The sequence below is a fragment of the Leptinotarsa decemlineata genome, unplaced genomic scaffold, assembly GCF_025532065.1.
Source record: "Leptinotarsa decemlineata unplaced genomic scaffold, Ldec_3_MD MMD2_P_RNA_scaffold_14, whole genome shotgun sequence".
NCBI lineage: Eukaryota > Metazoa > Arthropoda > Insecta > Coleoptera > Chrysomelidae > Leptinotarsa > Leptinotarsa decemlineata.
Window position 1 is genome coordinate 11873121 of NW_027412528.1, and position 15464 is coordinate 11888584.

Below are 15464 nucleotides of genomic sequence, written 5' to 3' on the forward strand. Positions count from 1 at the left end.
TTCGTGAACTCAATGAGGATGATTTTGACCGAAGACAGGAGTTTTGTGAGGGCATGAGTGAGAGATTAATGCTAAATCCCGAACTGCTTTATAACATCTGTTTTTCGGACGTAAGCTCATTTTATTTAAATGGTTGCGTGAACCGTCACAATTGCCGATATTGGTCGGATGGAAACCCAAGACAATACGCAGAAATACATACCCAACATTCCCAGAAGTTGAATGTCTGGGCGGAATTATTAGGCAATCATATTATAGATTCATTTTTCATTGATGGAAATTTAACCGGTGATTCTTATTCACAACTTCTTGAAGAGGCAACAACCTCGTATAGTTGAAATAATTGAACAGGATTTTATCCATTTTTAACAAGACGGTGCACCACCCCATTATACCCAGCAGGTTCGAAATTTTTTGAATAATCATTTTGGAGGACAATGGATTAGCAGAAGAGGTCCAATTGAATGGCCAGCACGGTCACTAGATTCAACACCACTGGACTACTTATTTATTTAAATATTCGAAGTCTAAAGTTTATGCTACACAGCCAGACAATTTGGATGAATTACGTCATCGAATTATTGATGAATACCGAGCTACAACTCCTGAGATGTTGAATAATGTAAGAGCAAAATTCGAACAAAATCCTCATTGTTGCATGGAGCAAAATGGCGCACATTTTGAACATTTACTCTAAATTTCCTATGTGAGTTACCCTTATTAGGTGTTACTTTTTTGTGTGTGCTTTAAAAACAATTATTGGGATTTATTAACCCTAAAACAATTTTTTAATCTTTTCTGTGTCATCAGCATTCGAAGAAATCAGCAGGTTGTGTTCGTTGTGTAGGTAAGTTTTTAGTATGATTCACTTTTTCATCAGAAGCATAAAATATCCACGTCAAAAGGCAACCTTCATAAGGAGGTGCCACTCAATTTACCTAAAATGTAAGGGTGGTAAGCAACCCCATTCCCCGAAAAAATCTCGTAATAAACAAAGAATTCTTACTTTTTTACGAAATCAAATGAACACGTATTAGCAGGTTGTCATAAAAAGCAAAAATTAGTTTTTTTAATGAAAGTTCTGAACGTAAATAGTACTTCAAAAACAATTTGATTTATTTTAAAAAGAGTTGAACTCAGTGAAAATACCTTTAAATCTTCAAATTATCTCAAAAACTAATCGTTACAAAAATTTTCTTTTAACAGAGATGTAAAGGTATTCGAAAGACCTTTAAAACAAGGTGCCACTCGACCTACTTTTCCTATCTAAATAAGGGTCGTCGGGCGCACCCCTCCGAGGGGGTACGTACTACAAAAAATCCGATTAGTCTGGAAGGTGTCCCCCTTCAATTAGAAATCGACGTCTCCGAGCTTTTTTTAAAAATCTTACTTTTTATATTCAAAAACGGATCTGTTAAGTTTTCGTTGTTACACACTGTATATTTTCTTCCCAATTAACGTTCATTGAAAGAAATCTCACATAGAGTGTTAGAGTTACGAAATTTTCAATCCCAAATTCAAACATCAATAACTCCGCAATCGGTTATCGAAATTCAAAAAAGTGGAGGTGATTGTATAGATAAGTGAAATACTTTTTATACGAAATGTCACAAGACCGCTCGTTCCATTTGAGTGAAAAAATTGATAGCGCCCTCTCGCCCTATCAAAAAGTACTACAAATAAAATTTTGCTACACAAATTTTATCGGATTATAATATGGCCCGTTGTAAAGTTAAGAGGAAAGAGAGACTATTGACGTCCGTACTCTATCATCTAGTAGCGGAGCTCAGTCTCATGTGCACTGGAAATGACAAACTACACAGTTTCCCACTTGATAATTTCATCAGTGACAAAGACAAGAAAGATAATATTCTTATGAGTTGTTTCAAAGATTATATAATTAATGATTGTAACTCATACAAAAGCTTTCGTTTCTTCATTTTCGAAGATCATTCAAGTTGAAAATTTATTATCTCAATATCAATAATGTATGATTCAGATACAGAAAAATGTGGGAATCTTCCAAAGGAAGGAAGTATTCCATTTGAAAATGAGTAACTTTATACATAGATGTGTAGATCATGCAGAGAAGTAACTTCCAGAAACAAATCTGAAAGAAAAAGCCTTTTTGAAATAGCTAATTTCATATAAATATTGAATTACATGAAAAAAAAAGTATTTCGGAGCATATACAATTGTATGAACATTGAATTATACAGAAAACACTTTTTTCTACTCAGTTTGTATTCCAAACATTCGTTATGAAATTTAATCAGATATCATTTACAGGGTTTCTACACAATATACTGAATGAAATATATATATATATATATATATATATATATATATATATATATATATATATACAGTGTCACCATTAAAGTGGGCACCATATGGGAAACTTTTTTTTCGAAAAGTTTCGATGAAGTTTAACTTCGGCACTTGTTTGTGCTTTAAATTTAACTTAAAATGATGCGTCCAACTGCGACCCACTGACGTTCAGTGTTGTGAAAAAGTTGTGTCTACGGCAATTTTATATCCATATGCCGAATTTTATGCAACTAGGATGAAGTTAACGTTTTGCCTATTTTTGACAGATATCCCCTTCATTTTAAAAAAACAAGTTCGGTTTATTGTCATCAATTCATGTATACATAACAAACTCATCATCGAGTTTAACTTTTCTGATAAATTTTTACTTATACGGACATTTTCAGAAATTAAAAATGTGCTATAAAAATTTCAACATGACTGGTGCAAAGTTTCGATCACTTGGATATTTTCTTAAACAAACGTCGGTACCTTCAATTTTTAAAAAGCAGACACAACTCAAAAACTGCAATAAGTAATAATAAAATCACTAGAGTTGAAATTACATTAAAATTTCAATATTCAGTATTTACAGATTATTCATAAACACTAACTAGGGCGGTAAGGATGCTTAATCACGTTGAATAAAATTTTTAAGTATGTCTTGACAAACAAAATGCATGCTATGGTAGTGTCAAGTTGTTGATTTACTTGTCAAATTTTTAACAGTTATTGTTGCAATAATGTTGTCTCTTCAAGAAATAATAGAAATAGTTTTAATATGTGGTGAGAATACACCATACCGGCAAGTAGCTAACATTTTTAATGAACGGCATCGAGGAAAAAGTGTTCAACATACTACTGTGTCAAGGATAATGTCAAAATTCAGAGAAACAGGATCCGTACCAAATCAATTTAAGAAAAAGCACACTCCAATTGAATATGATGAGGAGGCCCAACTTAACATTTGTTTAAAAGTTATTGAACACGGGCAAACGAGCATAACTGATATTATAAAAAATACCGATTACAAGAGAGAAAGTGTTAGAAAAATTTCATTAAAGAATAAATTTTGGCCTTACAAGCCAAAATTCATTAATACATTGAAAGAACGAGGTTTTGATGTCCATTTGGGGTTTTTATTCTGGTTTCAAGGAGAGAGAGAAGAAAATGTAAAGTTTCCGTATAAAATTTTATGGAGAGATGAGGCAACGTTCTCTTCAAATAGAACGGTAAGTTCCCAAAATTGCCGATGGTGGGCCCAAGAAAATCCCAATTTCACAGTTGAATGTGGTGATCAGTATTCCTTTAAATCCAATGTATGGTGTGGGATACTTAACGACCAAATGATTAGGACATTTTTCTTTAGGGAAAACTTATCATCCGTCGGTTAACCCAACCTTTTAAATAATGAGGTTAGTGAAGTTTTAGATAATATGCTTTTAAATATTAAATACGACCTATGGTGTCAGCTTAATGGCGCACCAATACATCACACGGTTGCTCTAAAACAGTCCTTCCAACATATGTTCAGAGGCAAAGTTATTGGACGTAACTGGGAACATTATTGTCCACCTAGATTACCCGACTTGACGACTTTAGACTTTTTCTTGTGGGGTTACCTGAAACAAAAAGTGTACCGAAGTAGACCATTAACTGACATACAACATCTGGAAAATACCATTCGCGAGTGCTGTGCAAAGATTCATTTAGATCAATAAGTAATTTTTTGTACCCATTTGTATTTTCTATAATATTATTGTTGTTTAAAATTTATAATAATAATAGTTCTATCGAAATTATTTGCATTTTTTTATAGTTGCCTCTGCTTCTTCGAAATCAAAGATTTGTTTGAGAAAATAGCCAAGTGATTGAAACTTTGCACCAGTCATGTTGAAATTTATATAGCAAATTTTTAATTTCTCTTTAAAAATATCCGTATAAGTAAAATGTATCAGAAAAGTTAAACTCCATGATGGGTTTGTTATGTATACATGAATTGATAACAATTAACCGAACTTGTTTTTTAAAATAAAGGGGACATCTGTCAAAAATAAGCAAAACGTTAACTTTATCCTAGTTGCATACAATTTGGCATATGGATATAAAATTGCCGTGGACACAACTTTTTCAAGTAATTTTTTGTTAAATTCGATCTAGAAATTCACTTTTTCAATTTTTTTCAAAAAAAAAAGATTCTTTCAGGGATTTCAAATCAATTTATATTATATCAGACAATGGGAGTCCAAACTGATGAAATACACCACGAAACATTGTCAACCACCTTCAAACAAATTTCATTAGGCTCTTTGTCAATTTTCTTGAGATCAATATTCAAATATCCACTAAAATTTGTCAACATTCATATATGTATAGCACATGAATTTTTATGAAACTGATCATTTCAAATTTTCATCTAACAACTGAGACCACTCTGAGAGACTTTTTGGTACATAGGAAGTATACTGTTATCGGAACATTTTCCAAATAATAACTAATACAATATTCAATTTCAGAAACTGGAATGAACAAATAGAAAAAACAAAAAAGAATGGAAAGGGATCACCAAGTCTGCTGAAAGTAATTTTTCAAACATTTTGGCTTGAAATAGCTCAACTAGGCTTAATGATAGGTTTTGGAGACATAGTTATTCGTGTTAGCCAACCATATGTACTAGGACTATTATTAGATTATTATAGCCCAGTTACAACAACAACACAAGGAGAAGCTCTGTTCTACGCAGGATGTATCATTTTATTCAATTTGTCCATTGCATTCATCAGATCTCAATACATGATGTGTGCCAGACACGTGGGGATAAAAATAAGGACTGGAGTTTGCTCCCTAGTTTATAGAAAGGTAAAACATTCACATTAACTGTCCTTCCGAGAGAATATTTATTTCTGTGATTCAACTGGTGCTCGTTTCAGATATTCAACCAATAATTTATTCTATTCAATATTTTGTGATACACGAAGGTACCTGATAGAATTTAGACTTTAGGCCTGTGTTGACTAAATCATGAATGAACAAGAAACTGTATGCGAATGCAAAATAATGATTCAATTGCCTTCTGTCCCATTATAACATAAGTGTTGAAAAGTTAGACACAAATTATTTCAAGATCCTTAGCTTGATCCACTTCAGCTTTCCACAAATCTTGTAGATAACGTCGAAGTGAAATGATTTTCTTGGATGTTTTTTTCAACATTATCAAAAAAAATGACGGCTCTAGATACTTCAGGAGATGGTACATCACCGAAAAAGGTGATGATTCAGAGGCAGAATTGGACTGTGTATAAACTCATGATATTCACATATTCATTTTCCGTCAATGAATTTGCTCGATATCAGATGAGGTGAAGTTTGAATATCCATTCAGCAAAGAAATTTTCAGTTTTACTTTTGGTTGAAAATGACTGGTTCGTATACCAAAATTTCACTGATTTACATTGTGAAAGAAAAAGTTACATTGAAAGAAAAAGTTTTATGTATGAATCAACTATCACAGAAATTGCATTTATTTAACTTCCATTTTGCCCTTTGTATGCGATGTTTTTCAATCTTGAAATTTTACAGAATTTAGTTTTTATTTTTTATCGACCTTTTTTGGGTATTTGTTACCTTCCACAATCTGAAAAGTGTAGAAGGGCAAACTTTTTAGTTTACCCCGATAAGTTACTGCGTAAAAATCAAAGTACTTTTCATGAAGAAAAATCTTCTATTTACTAGTAACTTGTCGTATTCAACAAATTTGCCTGTCAAAAAAACTTGTTAAGAAATAATACAATAGGTACTTATCTTTGCGTTTCGGAGGCCAAAATCTGTCTCCGTCTTCAGAAATGGACAAAAAATTATAATATATTGGCAGTTATTCCTTTTTTATTGTTTATTTCTACACTTCTTTGACAGATGTCAAAGGAGTTTTGACATCTGTCACTGATTTTCCTCCACAAAAAATGACTTTCGTTGAATATTAGTTTTTATGTGACTTCAATATCTGGCATATGGATGTCACTAAGAAATTGAAAGCCACTAGAGCAGTGGTCGCCAACCTCTTCAATGTGTTGAGCTACTTTATTAATTTTGGAATAAACAGCGAGCTACCCACACGGAAGCCATGTAACGCAACGTAAATGAAATAATCCACAATTAATTTATCATTATATGTATTCATTTTACTATTCAACTGGTAATACATAATACATAGGTACTAATAATAAACTAATAACAAAATAACTAATATTACTAGTACGTACTTGTTCATAGCTACATTCCTACCTATCAAACGAAGGTGTTTGAAAAATAAACACAACAAACTTTTATCCAGCCACAACGGCATGTCACGTATGATTTAAAAATAGTTAATAATAACAACAAAAAAGTAACGCACTATCATGAACGTAAACATTGAAAAATAAAAAAGCACGTTCAATGAGAAGGCTGACACTCAGACTCATCGATAATTTTTTTAATGTTTGCAGTATAATTTGATGCAGCCATTCGAATACAATTATCCAAATGTTCATCTGTAAGTCGATTGCGATATTTGTTCTTAATAAAATTCATATTGGAAAAAGAAGATTCACACAAATAGGTTGAACTGAATAATGCTTTCATTTTCAAGGCAACACGGCATAGAACTGAATATTTGTCTTTACTTACAATAGGCCAGATACATTCAGTACTTGAGACTAACGATTTTAAGGCTAAATCATTTTGAAACTCAATGACTTCCATTTCTGTTGCAACGATGTCTTCGCTAAAGTTCTGCATAACACAAGTTGCAAACTGTTGGATATCAATTTCCATAAAGGGTGAAACAACAAACTGCGCTACTAAAGTCATTTCATTGAAATCCTTAAAACGATTTTTGAAGTTATTCTTCAGGGTAGAAATTATTTCTACATGATATTTGTTGTCATAGGGTTCTAATGGATTTTGGGATATTTTTTCTGGAAGAATAGGAAAATGCTTGGCATCGCCAGTTCTTTGTCTCTCCCCTGAAGCTGCAAATTAAGTTCGTTTTTATTTCTCTGTAATGTCCACGAGAAAACCAAAATCTCTAAGCCAGATTGAATTTTCTAGTTACGGAATCGGTTCATCGCGTTGTTTAAAAAATTGAACTATGCCAGATAGGACATCATTAAAACGTTTCAGCACCCGTCCTCTACTTAACCATCGGACTCCAGAGTGAAGGAGTAGGTCCCCGTATTAACAGTCATTTTCATCGGCCAAAGTTGTCAAGCCTACCATTTTCGATATTGGAATTTTCTAGGAAAAAATAATATTTTTTAAATGAAAATGAAACAACTCATGTCCAGTAGTGTGTCCTTTCAGTGGAATGAACTTCAAAAGATCTTCTTTAATCGTAAAATCACTAAAAACCATCCTGACGAACACGGCCATCTGGGCAGTGTCAACGACATCTGTTGATTCATCCAGTTGAAGTGAAAAATAAACACAGTTATCTAAGTCAGTTCTTAACTGTAAAAAAATATCATTGCTCATTACTTCTACACGTCTCATCACTGTATTAGCAGAAAGTTGCATAGCATTTATAGCTGAAACTATCTCGTCTTTATTTCTAAAGTTGGCAAATAACGAATCAGCAGCTTCTAAAAACGCCTGTTTTATCATTTCCCCGTCTTCATAAAGTTTCTTTTTTTGTGAAATTATCTGGGACACACGGTACGATGCTTCAGTAGCAGCCTTATGTTTGTCGACTGTTCTTAAAAATATTGATTGTTGTCCAATTAACTGCTTTTTTAACTGTTTCAGTTTCTCCTTCCTGGCGTCAGAATGTAGTGGGAATGATTTTTCAGAATTAGAATGTTTAGTTTTATGATGTCTCTCAATATTTCCTTTTTTAGCAACGGAGACCAAAGTATTACATAACAAACACACATTTTTATCTTCAACTTCTGTAAAAAAGTATTGTTCTTCCCATTCCGAATGAAAGTGGTATGTCTTTACCTTCTTACAACTGCTTGCCATAATATTATTTTTGTTGTTCTCTACTAACCCAACCGCTGGATGTTGGTTACGCGTTCAGTTTTAAACTAAGCGCAATGTCGCCGCGCCGTGCGTATTCATTTCGTTCAAAGCAATCCAGATCGTTCTCGAACACTAACGCGCTGGTCCGGCTGGTCGGCTCTAGCCGATTCTAGCTTGATGGCGTCAGCGGAAGATCGCTCACCGCAACGTTGCCGCTGTTTATGTTTAATATTATGACAATTAGATTTTTTTGTGGTATTTTCGGAAGCTTCTCTGACTTTTGCAGTTTGTATCTTTTAAATTAAAATCGTTGTGAGAGCTACCAGAATTGCTTCCGCGAGCTACTGGTAGCTCGCGATCGACAGGTTGGCGACCACTGCACTAGAGATATACAATATATGGAACGTTCACAGTTTAACCAAAATTGAATATTATACTGTTATAAATAGAATAAACTAGAAATAGTCTTTAATCAACAAAATACGACATGACATATAATAGGACAGATAATGATACAACTATCATTTCTGGAATGATTATTGGCGCAGGATTGAATAAATATATATGATCTTCATTACATTTTCCCTCACTTTTCAAGAACGATCGTAATTATCCAAATATTCTAGAGATCTTCTGTTTCTTGATATAGGTCTGGAATATGTCTCAACAGATGGTGTTATTGACTTTACTTCAATTGACGCTGAGCCTATGGCGAGAAACACTTATTGCGCAACCTCTGCTGGAGGCAACCAGTGATGCAATTGAACCCAGGTTTGTGTTTAATAAACCCTACAAAATACAAATTAAGCAGAACACAGAGACAAATGCTACAAATGCAATACGGATTTATACAGACGGCTCAAAAATCAAAGAAGGCTCAGGATGTGGAGTGTACTCCAGATCACTAAGCCTAAGGATTAAGAGGGGAATGGGAAAAATATCGGCGTGGTACAAACAGAACTGGCTGGTATCTCAATTGCCACAGAAGGAAATAACCAGGAAAGGAATTTCTGGCAGAAACATAACAATCTGCACTGACAGCAGACAAGCCCTATTAGCCTTAAACAAACAACATGTTATCTCAGGGCTAGTACTAGAGTGCCATCAAGATTTAGTCAAAGCCTCGGTAGATAATAACATTATCCTGGGGTGGGTTAAATGGCACGACAAGAGTAAAGGTAATCGCATTTCCGACTCTTTAGCCAAGGAAGCGCCTGGATCAAGAATTTTAGAACCCAACGGCCTGACGACTTCGACAATCAAAGGATGCAATTTTGCCAGGATCACCTTGGACGACCCTGGGAAGCTGGCGCTGAAGAAATATCTGGCAATGACCAGGAAAAATATACGCCTAACAGTAAGATTTCTGACTGGCCACTGTCAACTAAGGAAACACCTCCATAATATGGTGCTAGTGGACACACCTCTATGCAGGTGAACAGGAAGATGAGACTGACGGGCATGTCCTATGCAAGTGCCCGGATTTATCGTCTATAAGAGAGTGTGTGTTCGGCGAGTCTTGACCTACACCAAGTGACCTGTCCACCTTCCTGGAAAGAACAGAATGGACGAAGACCTAGGAAGACAACTCCTCGGGAGGATGTACAATGGGTCACATGTGGATTAAGTACTGTGGGCTTGCACTCATCCTCCCTATTCTACAGATACAGAATGACAACTATCATTTCTAGAATGATTATTGACGCAGGATTGAATAAATATATATGATCTTCATTACATATTGCCTCACTTTTCAAGAACGATTTTAGTTATCCAAATATTCTAGAGATCTTCTGTTTCTTGATGTATGTCTGGAATATGTCTCAACAGATGGTGTTATTGGCTTTGAATCCATTCATTCACTGAATATATTACCTCCAGGATTTCGTATTTTGAAACAATCTCCAGTATCAGTTTCATTTGATGAATACTCTTGATTTATGCCGATTGGAGTAGAATGATAATTCGAACCAGTTTTTTCAGATATCTCCCTTCACCTCGTCTTGCTGAATGTTTGTTTGAAACAATTGTTTCCCTGCCGTCGGATAATTTAACATACGACTAAACTGAATTTGATTCCAGCAATTTGACTTTTTTCACTATACTAAAACCAATAATGATTGAGAGTAAAGCGCGTTGACATATCTAAATTTTACGTTACCAGTTTATAGCAAAATCAAAATATAGTAAGCAGTAGAGTTGTAGGTTGTGGCAAATTATAGAAAATACACAATACTAGTACGATTAAAAGGTATTACTTATGACAAAAATCAGTAATGAGCTTGTAATGAGTAATACTTATACATTTCCTGATTACTGATCAGTTAAAATTCATTATTTTCTGTATAGTGTTAGATATTTATTACAACTAGTGGCAACGCTGTACGCAACGATATTTCTGTCTTTGTCACTTTACCGTAACTTCCATCTCATCGTGGCAGTCCTCACTAATGTACTTGCAGCCATGAGCGTATCATTGGTTTGTGAATTATACAGCGTGAATTATACGTTTTACAGTTAAGTTAGTCAGCAATCGACGTGTTGTGATAACAATTGGTGAAAATAATAGTGCTAATAAGTGTTTGAGCGTTACATAATTATATTTCTATACCGTTCTAAAACTACTCAAAAAATGGGAGACATGGTCGGGCCTTCCACGTCGAAAAAGGTAAAACGGTCGGAGTCTCGGTCAGTAAGAGAAAAACAAATTGTACTGCGAGTATTTCACTGTCTTGAAAGAGATCATCAGCCACCAAAAGATGACTTTGTGCATATGTGCTGTAATTCTACGTGTGTACCTCCGAATAACAAACCGGGCATTTCTACATCATTAAGTTCCACAATTACAAAAGATAAATTAGTTGATATGTGCTCTGATTATACCGGTGTACCAAAATCATCGATTTACAAAATACTAAGAGAAGCAGAAATTCATGGGGACGTATAAACGCCAAAAACTAGTAGCGGACGAAAAAAATCACAGTTGATGAAGAAGCCAAAACCAGTATACGCAGAACTATTCACAGTTTCTTTTTCAGAAATGAGCTGCCCACACTACAAACAGTTCTGGAGGCACTTAGCGATCATGAATTGGTCCCAAAAATGGGTAAAGAAACTTTTAGGAAACTTGTACACGAAATGAAATTTACGTACGGAAAAGTTGACAGGAAAAGCATCCTCATTGAACGTCAAGAAATAATAGCATGGAGAAGAAACTATCTGAGAAAAATTGACGAATTTCGGAAGCTCAAAAAAAATTGTACTTCATGGACGAGACATGGGTTAACCAAGGACATACGGTCAAAAAAGTATGGCAGGATGGTAATATAACAAGTGCACGACAAGCCTTTAATGAAGGTTTGTCAGTTGGGTTGAAACAGCCATCTGGAAAAGGTAGTCGTCTGATAGTTACGCATATAGGAAGCGACAGTGGATTTTTACCAAATGGTGAATTAATATTTAAATCTAAGAAAACAGGCGACTATCATGAAGAGATGAATGCGGAGGTGTTTGAAAAATGGTTTGAAGGCATGATTCAACTTGTGGAACCTGGGTCTGTCATCGTCAAATTCGCAGTGGATGAAATGGCGTTGAGTCGTGGAATTACAGTTTTAAGGTTACCACCATACCACTGCGAATTAAACCCAATAGAATTAATCTGGGCGCAAGTAAAAGGATATGTGGCACGAGAAAACAGAACATTTAAATTAGTGGACGTGCAACATCACCTACAAGAAGCTATTCGAACTGTTTCTGCAGAAGACTGGAAGAAATGCATTCAGTATGTTTTAAAAGAGGAGCAAAAAATGTGGGACGTAGACAACCGTATTGAACACAATATTGAACCAATCATAATCCACTTTGATGATAGCGGTAGCAACAGTGACGAATCTGAGGTTGAAGATTAGACGAAAATTTGTACATTTACATTTATATTATATTCTATTATCAAAAATTTGTAATTTGTATTTTCTAGTACCCCTGACGATGAGTTTAAGTTACTCGAAAACTTGAGAATAGTTATAAAGAGTTCACTTACCAATTGCTGCAACCCAATAGTGAAAAAAAGTTATATATATATATATATATATATATATATATATATATATATATATATATATATATATATATATATACCGGGTGTCCCAGAGCTTTTAGGCCAGCAGATATCTCAGTCACCTGTAGAAAAAAATTGAAAAAAAATATGTATATCATAGAAGACCACCAGCACTTTCATGTAGCAGAGCAAAATCCACCCCCTCGCGAGCAACCCCTGCGAAACCACCCCTAACTTTTGTTTTTCAAATGGCAACCCCATGTTGTTTGTCGTTCAACTGACAGCTCTTGTTATTTCTCAACCAACGATATATCATAATTGTTCGAGAAAATTGAATACGTTAGTGGGTACTATTAACTGGACTGATCGAATTGTTCTGCATTGTAGACACCAGAAAAAGTGGACGCTACGCAGAAAAAGAGGCGATAAAATGTTAGAACTTTTTGTGCTTCCTTTCATTCCTCTGATATCTGGATGACACATTGCCATCAGTCGTAATATTGTTGTTGTATATCAAAATGCCTTTTACCTTCACTCCCAATGAATACGTTGATATGCTTTTAATTTTTGGTGAATGCCGAAAGAATAAACGTGCTGCGGAGAGGCTGTATGGGCAGCGCTTTCCTGATCGTCGACAACCAGGTCGTAATACGTTTTCGTATGTAGAAAATACCATGCGAACGGGATCATTTCCAGGAAAAACAGATCAAGTACATCCTACTCCCGTGCGAACTGAGGAAAATTACATAAATGTGTTGGCCTACGCCGAAGCACATCCCCATATTTCGGTTCGTGCATTGGCGGTAGAGATTGGGATCAGTAAGTCATCTGTGCAAAGAATTTTCAAACAGTACAAGTATCATCCCTTCAAAACTCATTTACACCAAGGACTCAGACCTACCGATTTCGAAAGACGAACGGCATTCATTGCTCACATTCAAGTTTTAGTTCATGACAATCCAAACATCCTCAATCAAATCTTGTGGAGTGACGAATCCCGCTTCCATAATAATGGTACTGTTAATCGACATAACATGCACTATTGGTCACAGGACAACCCTCACTGGATTAGAGAAACCAATTTCCAAACAATGTGGGGTGTGAACGTGCGGTGTGGTTTACATAATGGACGACTCATCGGGCCCCATTTTTTCCAAGACACTTTGACGGGCCACCGATATTTACATTTCTTGGAAAATTGTTTACCTGCCCTCCTGGAAGATATTCCACTTGAAGAACGACAACAAATGTGGTGGCAACAAGATGGTGCTCCTGCACATAACCATAATGTAGTTACTACATTCCTCAATGATACTTTTCGAGACCGTTGGATTGGAAATAGTGGACCTGTGCGATGGCCTGCACGTTCTCCAGATCTCACGCCACTGGACTTTTTCCTGTGGGGATATCTGAAACGAGTTGCCTTCGAAACACAACCAATGAATATTGACGATTTAACCCAAAAAATTTTAGAGGCTTGTCATACCGTTACTCCGGAAATGATTAGGGCTTCCTGTACTCGCGCGCTGATTCGGCGACTTGAAGCATGTGTGGCAAGTGCTGGCCAACATTTTGATCATTTTCTGTAGTATCATGTATCAAAATACAGATGACCTTAAACATTAATATTTCATTTGTGTTTTTATTTTCTATGATTCTGCATGTCATTCTACCTACCATGATACATCATTGACCAAAAAATGAAAAAGACTGTAAGTTGAACCAAAACAAACATGGGCGTGCCATTTGAAAAACAAAAGTTAGGGGTGGTTTCTTGGGGGTTGTTTACCAGGGGGTGGGCTATGCTGCATGAAAGTGCTTGTGTTCTCCTATAATACATATTTTTTTTCAATTTTTTTCTACAGGTGACTGAGATATCTGCTGGCCTAAAAGCTCTGGGACACCCGGTATATATATATATATATATATATATATATATATATATATATATATATATATATATAGTGTTTTTTATTAATATTATTAATTTATTTGGTGCCTACTATAATTACCACGATTATTACTCCGTTTTCATAAGGCCCACCTAATGACTACAACGATTAGGTAAATTACGATATTGCAAAGTTTTAATGAAATAAATAAAAAATGTGTATGAATATTTTAACTAATTGTACTAAGAATTTCTCTTTCATTCTTAACCCTCTCAAAAATTAATAAGCACGCCCCCGATTTGCTGTCAACTGGACTTATTTCTACTCTCAATCATTATTGGTTTCAGTATAGGTGCTCATATTTTTTAGTTCGTGCATTTCTTTTCATGCGGACAGTCCTAGAAGTTGCTAGCCAAGAAGGTATTAATTTTCTATTAGCAGATTTTCGATTATATTAAAAACTACGTTCAAGTAGACGTGCAAAGGAGAGATCGTATGAAATGTAGTGCTTCACACAACACTGATTCCCACTGGGATATTTTCAGTCCTCTGGAATGAAGAGGCAACTGAATTGTTTTTCAAATAATTCTGTTCTCTCGTTCACACTGACCATTACCTCGAGGATTATATAGTATAGTCCGACTTGTGGCAATGTCTTTCGATTGAAGGAATACTTCGAACTCTGAGGACATTAATGACGAAAGAGGACTAGAATGGATATAACTACTAGAATGGATATAACTAAGTAATCCCTATAGCGAGAAAAGCATCGAGAAATGTTTGAAAACAGTTACAGCGGATGAAACATAACTTGGAAAAGCAAATGGAAATATTCGTCTACTACTATCAATAGGTATCGATTTGATTGGCAATGTTTCATGACAAATTTTATTAGTTCGGACTTCCATTGTCTGATATTATGTAAAATAATTTGAAATCCCTGAAAAAACTAAAAAGAAGAATTGAAAAATTAAAGAAGAAGAATAAAAAACATGAAATGAATTATAGTGAAGTAAAATACAAGTAAAAATGAAACAAATTGAAAAAAAATATAAATACAATAAAAATTAAAAAGTTAAGAGATTCCAAGCCAAGTTAATTCACGACGTTTCGATTGTAAGGTATCCACAATCGTCTTCGGGTGATGACTGTAAAGAAATAAAAAATAAAAAGGTTACCTAAAAAAATAACAATTACATTGAGCAAAA

At 34.8% G+C, this 15464-nt stretch overlaps 1 protein-coding gene across 2 annotated transcripts in view; it reads left to right on the forward strand.

Moving 5' to 3' along the window:
* LOC111516694 (probable multidrug resistance-associated protein lethal(2)03659) overlaps positions 1-15464 on the forward strand; it is a 231046-nt gene that overhangs the window by 62175 nt on the left and 153407 nt on the right. For both annotated transcript variants that reach the window (XM_074179379.1, XM_074179373.1), the window contains exon 4: positions 4827-5169. In XM_074179379.1, the coding sequence (XP_074035480.1) occupies positions 4827-5169 (343 nt within the window). The remainder of the gene's footprint in view (positions 1-4826; positions 5170-15464) is intronic.